The sequence below is a fragment of the Vulpes vulpes genome, chromosome 13 (assembly GCF_048418805.1).
Source record: "Vulpes vulpes isolate BD-2025 chromosome 13, VulVul3, whole genome shotgun sequence".
Classification (NCBI taxonomy): Eukaryota; Metazoa; Chordata; class Mammalia; order Carnivora; family Canidae; genus Vulpes; species Vulpes vulpes.
The window spans coordinates 89950320-89965782 of NC_132792.1; the positions used below are offsets into that span (position 1 = coordinate 89950320).

At 39.0% G+C, this 15463-nt stretch overlaps 1 protein-coding gene across 21 annotated transcripts in view; it reads left to right on the forward strand.

Moving 5' to 3' along the window:
* DLGAP1 (DLG associated protein 1) overlaps positions 1-15463 on the forward strand; it is an 867925-nt gene that overhangs the window by 569684 nt on the left and 282778 nt on the right. For 2 of the 21 annotated variants that reach the window (XM_072735005.1, XM_072735008.1), the window contains exon 1: positions 6242-6373. The exons of the other annotated variants lie outside the window; for them this stretch is intronic. In XM_072735005.1, coding sequence (XP_072591106.1) covers positions 6323-6373 — 51 coding nt within the window. In that variant the 5' untranslated portion in view covers positions 6242-6322. Of the gene's footprint in view, positions 1-6241; positions 6374-15463 lie in introns of those variants that run through there. 21 annotated transcript variants of the gene reach the window in all.

The window sequence follows — 15463 nt, forward strand, 5'->3', positions numbered from 1 at the left end:
CTTAGGGGAAAGGCTCCCAGTGCTTCCCCATTGAGAATGATATTTGCTGTGGGCTTTTCGTAGATGGCTTTTAAGATGTCGAGGAAAGTTCCCTCTATCCCTACACTCTGAAGAGTTTTGATCAGGAATGGATGCTGTATTTTGTCAAATGCTTTCTCTGCATCTAATGAGAGGATCATATGGTTCTTGGTTTTTCTCTTGCTGATATGATGAATCACATTGATTGTTTTACGAGTGTTGAACCAGCCTGTGTCCCGGGGATAAATCCTACTTGGTCATGGTGAATAATTTTCTTACTGTACTGTTGGATCCTATTTAATATTCTTTATAGTACCTGTATGTGTATTCCTTTTATGTTCCTCCTATTTGAATGAGTTGTATTTTCCTAGAGAATCAGAAGGTTCCTTTAGAGGGAATGGTGGGCAGTAGTTTCCCAAGAATCAAGGGCTTCGTTTGCTGTTCCAACAGTTACAGATTGTTTCTTTACAATATGAGGCATCTATGTAGTCACACATCCTCTGACTCTCAGACCAAACCTAGTTCTTTTCTCCCTCAATTACTTCATGGATGACCTGACAGGCTGCCTGTCACTTGGGGACACAAATGATACAATGATTTTTAGAAAGAATTGTTCTGGCCCTTAATGAGGTTTACCCACTTACTCTCTACCACCTACATAAGTCCCAGACTTTTCCACAGCTCTTTCCTTTCAGATTGAGGTCCTCACTTTGAGGAAGTGTATATTTGACAGAGCTTTCTGAGCTCCGCTACATCTAGGTCCCTTTTGTTCCTATTATTTATCTTCCACATTATTATGATTTCCCTCCTTGGTTTTCTGCTGGACTTTGGAGTGTGTGGATTTTCTGCCGGTTTTGCTGAAAATGTGATTTGTGGGCTTGTCTTCATTTTGTTGTATTGTTGTTGCCAGGAGGAGAAAATTTAGTTTCTATGAAAACCAGTCCTGTTAACATTTAGAAATATTTTCCTTCTGTTTTCTTTCTGCAAAGATGACTTTGCATAAGAAAGCTCAGAGCATGTGTTTACTTATCAACTAAGCTGATTTTCTAAAATAAAAATAAAAACAGAGGCACCTGGGTGGTTCAATCCATTAAAGCATCTGCCTTCTGCTCAGGTCATGATCCTGGAGTCCTGGGACTGAGCCCTGCATGGAGCTGTCTGCTCAGTGAGGAGTCTGCTACTCCCTCTCCCTCTACTCCCTCTGCCCACACCCCTCCCCAGCTCATGTTCTCTCTCTTGCTTGCTCTCCCTCTCTCTCAAATAAATAAATAAAATCTTTTAAAAAAATAAAAATTAAAAAAATACAAAGCACAGTCAGTTTAGCATGCTACTTCTGCATAATCCCAGGTTGCTTTGCTTTGTGCTGAGGCAACTTCTATTTAACAGCCTATTCTAGAATGATATTGCACTGTAAATTCAAGCCCATCAAGCTGTTATCTTTTGGATGATTCAAAAGCCTTCTCCATCTTTGTCTTTTGCTACTGCATTTCCTTTAACAATCTTTAAGATTAGCCACCTTGATTCCGCAGTCCTACCAAAAATTCCTTGAGTACATAAAAATATCATTTGTAGCGGCACAAAAAGTTAAGCTTAATTTTTTTAGGTGTGTCCTTTTTTTAAAAAAAGGAAAATGTTTTTATTGAGAAAATTAATTTATTAATTTCATAAATCTTATCATGTTTTAAATTAACATCCTGCATGCTGATTTTTGGAGGAAACTGTATTGTTTGACTAATAGTGGCTCTACATGCAGTAGTGACATCACAGCCATGTTCATCAGAGAAAGAGAGAATGGTCAAATTTTACAAACAAGAATAGCCCTAACTCCCAACACAGAACACATGCTTTAAATTATTTTGCTAGTAACAATTATACTGTCAGTACCCTCTCACCGCAGCCTGCCAATTTAAAACTCTTTCCTTTATTCATCCAAAAAAAATGTTTATTAAATGCTCACTATTGCCAGGTCCTGTGCAATTGCAAAGGATACAGTGATGATCAGAAACAGACATGATTCCTACTCTCATGCTCCTTATTATCTGTCAATGGAGAGATAAATATTACCAAAATCAATTACACAAATAAATTTAAATTTACTACCATGGCAAAGGCTCCTCTTGGACTGGTGAGAGCTCTCCCTTGTCTGAAGTCAATGCTGTCCTTTTCTTTACTGAGAGGAATTGGCTGAATTCAGGTTCCTACGGAACTAGGGCTTCTGCGGATTCTAGGGGATGGACAACTGGTATTTCTTAACACTGCATAAGCATATTTCACCTAATATCGGACTCCTTTAAAAAAAAAGATTTTATTTATTTATTCATGACAGACACACAGAGAAGGAGAGAGAGAGGCAGAGGGAGAAGCAGGCTCCATGCAGGGAGCCGGACGCGGGACTCGATCCCGGGACTCCAGGATCTGGCCCCGGGCTAAAGGCGGTGCTAAACCGCTGAGCCACCCAGGCTGCCCTAATATCAGACTCCTGGAACCCTAAGCCCAGAATGTTTATTCCCTGCCTTTCCTCCATGTAATGCATTCTTCATACTTGCCTTACTAAAAGAGTCATCAGTGAGGAGGCAGTTCTCTCCATAGTTCATTTAACTAAGGCACTCGAGTAAGCCTCTTCAGAGATGCCAAGAGTGGCCCATGCACCTTCTGAGCTCACAAATACAAATGTATCCCAAGTGACCACTGTGTTCAATACCTACGAAGAAGATTATGATACTCTATGATTATACTCTAAGATTATGACTTAAGAAGTTCAGGGAAGCATGTCCTAGGAAATAATGGTTGAGATAGGTCTGAAAGAAGAGCTAGAGTAAATTAGACAATGAACCAAGGGAATCATACAAAGGCAGGAAGAAACAAAAGGGTCAGAGATAAATCTAGTGTGGCTAGGTCATGAAGATGGTGCAAGATGAGGCTGGGAAGATAAGACTATATCATTCAGGGCCTTGGGGGTCATGTTTAAAATTTGAATCTTTATATCCTTGCTTTTGTGTGTAGTGGGTAGAAGTAGGGAAAGCTGATATCCACCTTGCCTTCTGAAAACATTCCTTTACATGGAGTGAAAGATAGGTAAAGCAGCAGCAGCAGAAGAAACAAAAGGTAAACGTAGTATTCCGGTGACAGACAATGGTGGCTGGGACTAGGGTGGTCATGGTGATATTTTTTTTTTTTTTGTCATGGTGATATTGAGGCAGGTGGGTTGGTTTCCAGAGATCCCAGATCTAGAGGATTTGGTGATGTAGAGGGAGAAGTAAGTGTCCAGAATAGGGCCTCTGTTTCTGACTTGCATGAAAGATGGTATTTCCATTCACTGAAGTGGGGAACTCTGGAAGAGCTGCAGTCAGGAGTGGGCTGGGAAGGAGGGAGAAGAAAATGAGCTTGATTTGGTAGATGCTGCTGTAGATGAAGTGCTGTGAAGTGAAGCTGTCAAGGACCTAAAGCTCCTATGGGAAATCTGGAATGAAAATATAAATTTATGACTTGCCCACATACAAGAGGTTTTCCTGGAATTCAAAGTTCTCTTCACCGTGCTTCTTCTTCTACACTTTCCATCTTGTAGATCGTTTTCTTTGATAGAGAAAATGGGAGAGTTTGAGAGCTTAATGTTTTGTCCTCTTCCTCCCTCCTCCCAACTGCTCCTCCTCCTCTACCTCCTCCTTCATCATCATCTGTTATACCGTTATACCATCTGGAACAAGCCTTGGGATTATCCTTGTTCTTCTATTTGTTCCAATTCATATCTTTTTAAAAGGCCTCTTTTTTAAACTGTCCTTGGCTTTTTAAAAATTCCTTTTAATATTTTTGTCTTTCTTTCCTCTTTTTTTTTTTTTTGCAATTTACAAACTTCATTTTATTTGTGCTTTAGCCCTCTTGATGCAATTCTTATGCACTCATCACTTACACTCATCACTTACCTGATTTGTCTTTGATAGTAAACTCATCTCTCATGTCTGAAACAAGCTCCTTCAGTATGAAAACTTCAAAACCATCCTTGTACAATCTTTTGGTTCCTTTATAGCCTTTCTTATTTTTATTCTCAACTAAATCATTTGATATTATATGAACAGAATTAAGATTTGTGATCCTACTTTCTCTCTTGAATCATCTGCCCTTATCAAAAACAAGTCTGCCCTTTATTTGCCTTTTTTTCCTTTACTCTTTCTTCTCTCTCTCTTTTATTGCCATCCTCCTTCTCTTTTTCCTCCTGCTCTCACTCTGATTTTTTTTTCTTCTTTATTGAATTAGCTCTGACTAAACACCAGCACAAATGGTTCTTTTGGGCAAGTCTATGGCTCATGGGTTCCCAAGGGTTTCCCATGTTTGTTATCATCCTCACACTCTCCCAGTTTCTCCTTATCTGCCTTCTGCAGAATTTATTTTATATAAGTAATTCTTATCATTACAAACACTATGTGGCAGTGTTTCCAAGAAAAGTTAGTAATTTTATCAGTACATTTATTGAGATATAATTTACCAACCATAAGATTCCCTTATTTAAAATATACAATCTGATGTTTTCAGTATATTCACAGAACTGTGCAAATGTCACTACAATTTAAGATATGAACATTTTCATCATTCCAGTAAGAAACTTTTTATTCATCAGCATTTTCTTCCCAGTACTGCTACCCTGTGCCTAGGATGACCTCTAATCTACTTTCTATTCCATAGCTTCTGCCTATCCTGGGCATTTCATATAAATGGTATCAGATAATATGTGATCTTTTGTGACTGGCTTTTTTTCAATCAGCATACTGTTTTCAAGATTCATCCATGTTATAGCATATATCGATATTTAATTTATTTTTAATACCAAATAATATTCCATTACACGACTATATCACATTTTTTAAACATTTATTTATTTGAAAGAGAGTGAGTGCTCAAGGTCAGAGGGGAGGAGCAGAGGAAGAGGGAGAGAGAGAATCTCAAGCAGACTCCTCACTGACACAGAACCCAATGCGGGGCTCAGTCCCATGACCCTGAGATCACAACCTGAGCCGAAACCAAGAGTCAGATGCTTAACCCACTGTGCCACCTAGGCACCCTGAATATATCTCATTTTTTTAAAATCCATTCATCAGCTGATGGAAATTAGGTTTGTTTCCAGTTCTTGGCTATTGTGAATAATGGTGCTGTCAACATTTGTGTACGAATTTTTGGGTAGACACATGTTTTTATTTCTCCTGCATATATGAGTAAGAGTGGAATTATCGAGTCATATGGTAGCTCTAACATTTTGAAGCAAGTCAATTACTTTCTTTATGATTTTTTCATTGGAAGCAGCCATGTTCTTATTAATTGGGGAGAGGAGAGTTTTAAGATCTGGTTTTGCAATGTGACAAACACCAGAAAGTTTTGAAGTCTTCAAGCTAAAATTTCTTTGCTCAGTCACACTGTTCTTGTCTATTGATCATCTTGGACTTGTCTCGTTGTTATGATTGCACATTTTACTTGGTCAAGCTGCATTTTAATAAATGCCACTTGCTCAAATTCCATGAAGTAAAACACCTGGGAGAGGACACAGCAACACTTCCTTCACCCATATGGAAAGGAGACTCACACTTGAACTAAATGAGGTTTTTCTGGGATGTTTTCTGTAGAAGTCATTATTTAAGAAAGAAAAAGTGTGCGAAAGTTTCTAAAACCAGCTTAATTCATTTTCAAAAAATTAATGAATTATTAAATAATATGACTTATTTTTTAAGTGAATTTGATGTCCAGAGGACAGATACCTATTGTTATTTTACTATTGGAATGCTAAAATCTCTCTCTTCATTAGCTAATAGAATGTCATATCCAATTTATGTGTGTCTGCACACTTATCAAAATTGTAAAATGCATCTGTCCTGTCTCTGGTCAGACAACCAAGTATTCTTTTTCTAGAAAGTCACAGAAATCACCTCCCCCACCCCTGTATATATTATCCACTGTATGTGCTGCAAAGTGAATCAATAGCCTAAGAATCTACCGAGATAATGATAGATAGCAATGTAATTTTACTGGGACAGTGAGCATGCAAGACTCTGACAACTGCTATACAAAATTGCATGGGCTTTAAAAATCCACACTATTTCCTTAAGTGTTATTCTTCACTTATATGGTTTGATTTCCTTATGTATCTTCATATGAATGAAAATGTAAAGTTGCAAGTCTGGAGTTGTGAGCCATGGCCAACCACTCCCCACCTCCCAAGTTCTGTGTTTACTGCCTTACTCACCCACTTTGCATCGGCAAATCATAGAGAGAAGCTAAATGCTCTCAGCTGCACTATACCAAATCAAAGCTGAGATGAATAATGAACTTAATTTTCCATAAAGACATTCTGTTTGGCATTTCAGCTAATAAGGTAAGCTAATGGCAATTCTGGGCTATGGAAAAGAAAATGAATAGTCTTTTTGTGTTTGATTTCTGTTCTAATCCATAATTTTTCTTTTAACATGCTGGAGTTAATTTCATGTTTCACGATGTATGTGAATTTGGGATGAACAGTTTTATAAAGAGTACCCCCAATGCACCCTTTAAAAAAAATAGGTTGCTTGTGGTACTAAAGGGGCTAAGGAAGAAATTCAGCTTTTTAGTAAGAGTGGCATCTCTGTAATACTGTTTTCATCATCTGTAATGCAAAATGAATTTACTTAAACAGCAGAATATTTAGATGCAGCAAAGACTGACAAAATTATTTAAGCACAGCTTATTGAATATATTTGGCATGATATATTATAAATTGATGTTGAATGTGCTCTAGAGAAAACAGAATACATCATGTTGGTTTCTGAGTCATTTTGTTTCTAAGTACATGTTATTCTAGAGAAGGTAGTAATTTTCAATTGCTAAAATTATTCCACAGCTTCAGGTTAGGTGGGTTTTATTTTGTAGGATTATATTTTTAAAATAGCATACCGGTAACATGAATTTTCGTTCTTATTACTTTCTTGATTTACCATGGCTTTGATGATTTCAGTTTGTGTGGAAATGTACTTGTTTGTCCACTAAAGTTCATGGGACTAAAAACTATCAGACCTCTCTGAGACTTTCATTGCTACCTTGGCTACTATGCATCAGAAATAAGAGCTAAAACAATTACTGGTTTGACTTAGCTTTTTGTGATACCATTTTTCAGTGTTTAACACAGGGATTTTTATTTTAGCCAGTTCATAGCACAAACTAGCAAAAACCTAGCAAGATGGGGAAAGAAACGATCATTTTTTCTTTTTTTTATAAGAATAACAAAAATGAAAAATGCGATGAAGATTTGTTTCCTGGGCTCACTGCCATGTCACCTGAAAATCAGAGACTCTATTCTCTCAAAGTAGGTGACCTCAAAAGAGATTTCAGAAGTTCTATGCAAAATAGCCAAAGTATGTGGGAAATTTTGGAGAAATGAAAAGGAAATGTTTCTTCTATTCCTACTGTGTAATCTTCCCATTCTGTTTTTACGCGTGGGAAATGAGCTGTGGGCACCGGATATTTTTGTTTCGTGGAAATCTTTAAACATCACCACAGACTTTTATAGAAAATGAAGAACTTTTCTCCTTCCTCCCTTTTTAATGTTCCCAATGTCTATTTTCCCTTGAGGTATAAACGGGATGCTAAGTTTGAGCACAACTATCCAGCTACTACTACTGATTTAGTTCTCCCTACAGATCACCCATGTTTCACCTACAAATTTTAGGCATTTCTTTTGAAAAGCCTCCAATTTAGTAAACCTATGAGAAGCAGGAATGTGGCATTTTAGTCTATCACGGCTCATTTTTAAGAACACAAAGACAGACATATGTTACTCTTCATACTTCAAAATTCTAAAATATGTTCAATTTCACGGCTATTCTGTGTTTGCAGAACTCTGTTGGAAGCTCAAATATGGTGGCTTGTTTGGGATTTGTAAGGTGTTCATTTTCTTTTCCTCTTTTTCCCCTTCCTCTCTCATACCTCATCACTCTAGACCATTCTTGACTGCCCCATGCACTGTTCTGCTTTCTTAATTCTGATATGCTCCTCTTTCCCCTTCTCCTCAGTATCACTGGTCCAGACCTACGCGTTGCACTGTGTCTATTTTAAAGCTGGAAGGAACAAACCAGAAAGCAAACTTTTGTAACCACCCAGTTGCTGTTTCCTATTCCGTGTCATTTGTAAACTAAGAAAACTTGTATACTAGCACACCTTTTTATCCACCATTGCTATCTAACACCAACCTTATGATGAAAATGTGCAAGGCTGTTGACCTGTATCCTTCTCATGTTTCTTTTTTCTACAGTGGTCAACCCACTCATGCTTCAAGATGAGATGTAAAGTTGTTAGTCCTTTCAGACATTCTTAGCAATGCCAACTGCAAAGGCATGTGTTATTTACAGACTCACATGTTAACTCTGTGCTTATTAATCTATTAGGGAGAAAATCTACTGAAAACAGCATCACCACCTTCCCTATGTCTGTGTGTGTGCATACACACACACATGCACTTAGCAAAGACCACAGAGCAGCCATCTACTGGGGAAACTAGTAACCGAGCAGTAGCATTGTCACAGATGGCCCACCATCATAAGAAGTTCTTGGCACTGTTGCAGGAAGCCTGAGCAGGAGGCGGCCAACAGATTTGTTCCCAAATACACGTGAAACCCATTCTTGGGGACATTCAGGATTAAGTGGAGGAGGAGCAAAGATGAGAGAGGACTAAAATATCACTAGACTTAGTTATTAATTGTCAATATCACCTCATTTATGCTCACAGCTTGGGGGACCTCAGGATATCTGTGTTATGAAAATAAAGGCATTACTCCAAACCTATCATCTCTAAAACTGGGCTCAGTATCCTCACTACAAGCCTCCTTCCCCTGTGTTCCCTACCCCTGTAAATAGCACCACTAACTAACCATTATTTTCAACCCAGAAACCCAGGGTAAAACTTTGATTTCTTTTCCCTCTACCTCCCTCACATCTCCAAGGTAGACTCATAAAAGTTAGTTGAATGAATGGATAGATGAATGGATGAATGGATTAATCCCCAAGCCCTAGAAATTTTATTTCTATTCACTTCTCTCTGTTCTCTCTGCCACTTTATTAGTTGAGTCTCAAGAGTTTCCCACCGGGCAGCCTGGGTGGCTCAGCGGTTTAGCGCTGCCTTCAGCCCAGGGCCTGATCCTGGAGACCCGGGATGGAGTCCCACGTCAGGCTCCCTGCGTGGAGCCTGCTTCTCTCTCTGCCTGTGTCTCTGCCTCTCTCTCTCCTCTCTGTGTATTCTCATGAATAAATAAATAAAATCTTAAAAAAAAAAAAAAAAAGAGTTTCCCACCTAGGTGATTACAAATACCTCCTAAGTGGTACCCTCCTCACCCTCAGGATAAAGGCCAAACTCCCGACCATGACTTACAGGGTAGGACCGGTCCGGGGAACATTTTTCTTCACAGTCTCACTGCCTCACACTCCCTCTATTGATGCTGTACTTTGGCCATACTGTTCTACTTTTAACTTTCTCATAGGTGCTGTGCTCTCTTCCCAGGGCCTTTGTACCAGCTGCTTCCTCTTTTGTCTCTTCTGTCCATCTAGCTCAAACTCCTTCCTTCTCTCCTTAGCCCCTTTCAACCTTCTCATCTGGTCTGAGACGGCACTTCCTCCAGAGAGGGCTTCCTGGAGGGCTTCCAAATTTGAGCCAAATTCCCTCTCCCAATAATTCTCATAGCACCCATTATTTCCCCACTATGCTTCTACTATTTTATATAGGATGCCTATTCCACTAGCCTATCAGTTCCGTGAAGGTAGATATCCAGCCTCTTAGTCACAGCTGTGGCCACAAACAAGTGCAAAGCCAATTCCATCTGAATGCATGAATAGACACTTGGACTCCTTAACAAGCTTCATTACCTTTTGTTCTGATGAGGTTGCAGAAACCAAATGCAATGATTCTTTATGTTACTCATTCCTACAAAGTACTGTGCTAAAGCAGTTCACATAAATTCTTTAGTCTTCTTATCCTCGTTCCCATTTTACAAATGAGACCACTAAGGCCCCAGTTGCCATAAATGAGCTGGATATTAAGGCATGAGCCCCTCCCTCTGATTCTAAGGGCCAGCTCTTTCTATTCTCCACATGGCCCACTGCCTGCCTCGAATAAGAAAGCATTTTCAACTTAAAAATGAATTATGAATTGTTCATTAGCTTTCTGACCTCCAATAGTCTGCTCTGAATGCATTTTTTTCCTTATTGTTACTCTGAAGGTAACTTTCTTCGTGCCATACTCTTTATTCTCAAGCTTTTTTCTACAGACTCTGTGTCTGCAGCATTTTGTCTTTCTTGCTTTCTCCGTAGTAAGAATAACAGCCTCCTATTTTTTTTATTTCCATTGTCCTTTGACTGGGGGGCTTTTGTGGGGGTGGGGTACACAAGCAAAGGGAGAGAGAATCTTAAGCAGGCTCCACACCCAGTGCAGAGCCCAAAGCAGGACTTGATCTCATCGCCTTGAGATCACGTCCTGCACCGAAATCAAGAGTCAGATGCTTAACTGGCTAAGCCACTCACATGCCCCATTTTTGGCTATTTTAATGGTTTTATTATAGGCTATAAAAATATCAAGAAAGATAAATGTGATGCAATGATATATATCCTAATATGAAGAGCTTTGTTTCAGTACATTGTTTTTCTTCACAATAGTCCATTGTCCTTTTCAACATAGATTTTTTTTCCCGGTCCTGCTCTATGATTACTCTTTCCAACAGTGCTTTTGCCTGAGCTCAGTTATGCCTTAATGCTTGTCGGCCACAGTCTGATGTCAAACACTTAGGGGGCTTCCACTGGTCTTTCATGGGAGAAACAAATTACTTCTGGTTACCACCCAAGTGTTTATTTTCTGTGGAAGAAATATCTAGAAGGTTGGCTAGAGACAGGACATACAGTTTCTGGAAAACAATCCATTTTGTGCTGATCATGATAGTCTGTGGTCCTTGTGATCCAGACCAACACGATGCACACAGTCACAAAATGTGAGAGATGATTCAGCATTGTGTGCACAACAAATGCTTTCAGATTGGGAAAACTTGGGTTTGAATCCTCTTTCTATCATGTCTCTATCTGTGTGTCCTGGAACAAGTCAATTAACCTTTCTGTGCCTCAGTCTCTTCATTTGTAAAACAAAGATAATAATGGTACCTAGCTCATCAGAGTAAGTACTCACCATGATGACACTGTTGGTGGTTGAGACAAATGGAAAATAGCCCAAATACAGCTACATCTCAATCCCAGGAAGCTGTGAATGTTATCTTATGTGACAAATGGGACTTTGCAGGTGTGATTAGCCAAGGGAATTGGGAAGGAGAAATTATCCTGGGTTATCTGGGTGGGCCCTAAGTGTAATCATAAGTGTCCTTATAAGAGGGAGTCAGAGAGAGACTTGACCACAGAAGAAGGCCATGAGACCCTGGAAGCAGAAGAGAGATTTGAAGATGATATGCTGCTGGTTTTGAAGACAGAGGACAGGGCCTTGAGCTAAGTAATGCAAAGAATGAAGCTCTAGAAGGTGGAAGAGCAAGGACATAGATTCTCCCCTAGAGCTTCCGGAGGGAGCTCAGCCCTGCCAAGTACCTGGTCTCAGTTTAGTGAACCAGTTTTGGAATTCTGGCTCCTGAACCATGAGAGGATAAGTGTGAGTTGTTTTAAGCCATTAAGTTTATGGTAATTTGAAACAGCAACCTTAGGAAACTAACACAATGGTGATATTTTGGGAACTGAAAGATGACTCCAAATGAGCTGATAACGCAAGAAAAATGGCATTACAAAGGCTGATATGTAGGGCAGAGAGGACCTCTGAGTACTCCATGCAGTGCCATGTGTCAGAGAGAGGCCCAAAAGGAAAGGGGCAAAGGGTGAAGCCATGTGTGGGGATTCAGACATGAACAGAAGTGAGGTCTTGCACGGAGAAGAGTGCACGGTGGCTGAGGGTGGGATGTGCTAGTGGAGAGCGGCTGAGCAGATGATGAAATGCCTTGTTGAGGCATGAGTGATCAGTTTTGAAGAAAGGCTGGTGTGGGCAATTTCCCTGGACAAACAGGCATGCTGAGGAAGGGAGGAAATGTGGATTTAGAAAAAAGAATCTGTGTCCCCGAAACAAAACAAAAGGATCCATTTTCTATTGTTCTCTTGGTGCCATATTCCTGATAGAAGACAATCCGAGGAAAGGATTTCTGAAAAAGATTTATTGTGCTTTAAGGCAAGTCAAGACTATTAGCAGGAGACTGAGTGCCTTCTACTTAATCTATTTCTAGCAATACCCAGAGAGGTGTAGGCTGAAGTGAAGTTAGTTCATTTGCAATCTCCACGTGTTGTACATAATTTGGTATTTCCTCCAGAACACACTGTGCCTTTTCACACAGCCATGCCTCCCATGTGCTATTTCTCTTCTCTCCTGTAATATCCTCTTCCACCTGGGCCCCACTGGCAAATTCTTGCCCATCATTCAAGTCTCAAGTGAAGTATGACCTCCTTGAGCCAGCTTCTGTGTTAATTGCATTGTCCAGTAGGTATTTGTTAGCAATTTCCACACTTCATTGAAACCACATTTAAATGATTGTTGCTCCCTCCCCTCCACTAATTCTACCTTTCCCTCAGTAGACAGAGATCCCTGGGGGTGAATACCAGTCCACTGATACCATGTCTTCTTCTCCCACAGGACTTGGCATGTAGAAAGCATTCAATAAATGTGAATGGTTGCCAAGAAAGTAGATCTTAAATGTTATCCCCACAAAAAAGGGGAGGTGTTTTAATTGATGTGATGAGGTATTAGATAAAGCTATGGTGGTAATCATTTTGCAATATATATCAAACCAATATGTTGTACACCTTAAACTTACACATTATATATTATATCTCAATAAAGGTGGAAATGGGAAAAAAGAAGATTTGAGGGAGTTCAAGAACAAAAAAAAGAGGCACCTGGATGGCTCAGCTGTTGGGCATCTGCCTTTGGTTCAGGTCATGATCCTGGGTCCTGGGATCTAGTCCTGCATCGGGCTCCCCACATGGAGCCTGCTTCTCCCTCTCCCTATGTCTCTGCCTCTCTCTGTGTCTCTCATGAATGAATAAATAAAGTCTTTAAAAAAAAAAAAGAACAAAAAAAAAGTGAATGAATGGATGGATGGATTAATTGATTCACCAGTTGTGCCCTACAGGCAGAGTTATCATGAGATAAAGAAAATAATAAAGTTTATGAATCCCAGGGTCAGTGTGTAAAGAAAATAAGGCCTTCCACCCAGTTCTCTTGAAAGTAAGAAATTACATAAGTAAATAATACCAGAACTGCTTCATCCATGATGTGGATATTAATTCCTTATCTGTTGTGTAGCTCAACTACACAACTCAATATGTGATCTGGAATCTAAAAAGAGATTTTCTTCACCTTCCAGATCAAATTTGCCATCTCCTTCCTGACATGTTTTTTTTTTTTTTAAATCAAGGCAGGCTATAAAAGGAAAACAAAATGCCATGTTAAATGCACACTAATTTATTTTCAAATACAGTAAAGCCACAGGTTGTTTTTACCTATTGTCTTTCAATTTGAGGGCAAATTGTCTAAAATTCACAATTGTTTCCTTAAGGAAGATAAATTTATCATGTGCAATGGATGCTACAATTACTTATGGTTGCTGCTATTATCTTTTTATTACAAGTATAAATAAGAAGAGCAGTAGTAAAACATGTCACATTCACATTTGGAATAAAATTACCCTATATGAATTGAATGCATCATTAATAAATTATCAAGGGTTTGAATGTGTACAGAATCTACCTACAACAAACAAGCAACTCAAAAGGGCCAATTAGTATGTCCAAATCTCAGGGACAAATTATAAACTAATATCTAATCATTGTACATCCATCTGAAATATTTAGTAAATTTAGAATTACGTAGTTAATAACCTGGCTCTAAGAACTCACTCATTCTAAACAAAGAAGGTTGCAGCTCATTACCAGCTAGGGTGACTATGGGGGAAAGTGAATCCTCCACTTCCCATGTACATCAGCATGAACAATGTGAACACATGAACAATGTGTGTGGAAGGCACAGTGCCAGGCATTTTAGGTAATACAAACATGCCTTCCAAGCATGCCCAGTTACTGTGCTTGACAACAGTTGAGCATTTCTAGTTAACGCTTGTTTATAAACCACACAGTGGTATATTTGATAGCAAGTGAAAGAGCTCAATCAGCATGACTGAAACTGATGAAGAGCTAAAAGAAAAGTTGCCTTGAAAAAAGAGCAACTAGTATTTTAGGATTTCCTTATTTCAAGTAGACCAGTGAAATTTTTGCTAGCTTTCATTACACTAGAATCAAGTCCCGTGCTTGTGGAAGGAGAGTGATTTTGTTGGGCTAAAACACCAAGAAAATTCTGTTCTTTTACCATTCATTGAAGATTTCTTACCGCAGATGCGCGGCTATTATTTCTACCCTCTGCCTCTTTCCTCTCCCCAGTTTTAATTCCTGGCTCTATCCTAATCTACATTATTTTTAAACTGCTAAGAAATCAGATGTCATCAACTAGTAATGTGCTAGTTAAAAAAAAGTCTCTTTTCCAAGCTATCATGGGATCTAGAAAGAGAAAAAAGGGGTTAGTACTTGCTGCATTCCTCACTTCATGTGACTTTGATAATCTGGGGTATTCTGTTTTCTTAAAATGAAATTATAAATTAATGTTTTTATAAATTTGGTATTTTTGAAAGTTTCGTTTACAAAGAGGATATGTTTGTATAAAGTATAAGATTAATAATGTTCATTGCTTGCCAAAATTAACTTTTTCACACCAGGTCAAAAACCACATACAAATAGAACTGAAGAGTCCTAAAAGGGGCTATATTTAAATTTTACCATATGTCTAAGTGCTTCTTTTTTTTTAAGATTTTATTTATCCATTCATGAGAGAGGGAGAGAGAGAGAGAGAGATAGGCAGAGACACAGGCAGAGGGAGAAGCAGGCTCCATGCAGGGAGCCCAATGTGGGACTCGATCCTGGGAATCCAGGATCACAAACCTGGGCTGAAGGCTGGCCCTAAACCACTGACCCACCCAGGTATCCCTAAGTGCTTCATTTTTATAGAAAAGAAAGTTATTGGGGAGGGAGAGTTAATTAGTTATAGTGGTTAGTTATAGCTATTAGTAGTTAGCTAGTGGTAGTATTAGCTAGTAGTATTAGCTAGTGGTAGTTATAGCTATTATCATTTTAACATAAAAGGTATAAAACAACATATGCTTGAATTCCAAAATCCTGTTATATCACAACACCCCAAATCAGAAAGAAGATGGAAAACCTATCTTGAAAGCCTAGTCCACATGCATGGTGCCCCCTCACAAAACCTCTGTGCCATTTTTTTAACACACTTTTTCACATGTAGCAGCTGGATCTAATAAGAGGTTAAATCTTGCTTTTGTGGTAGAAATTGATTTATTTCCCCCCC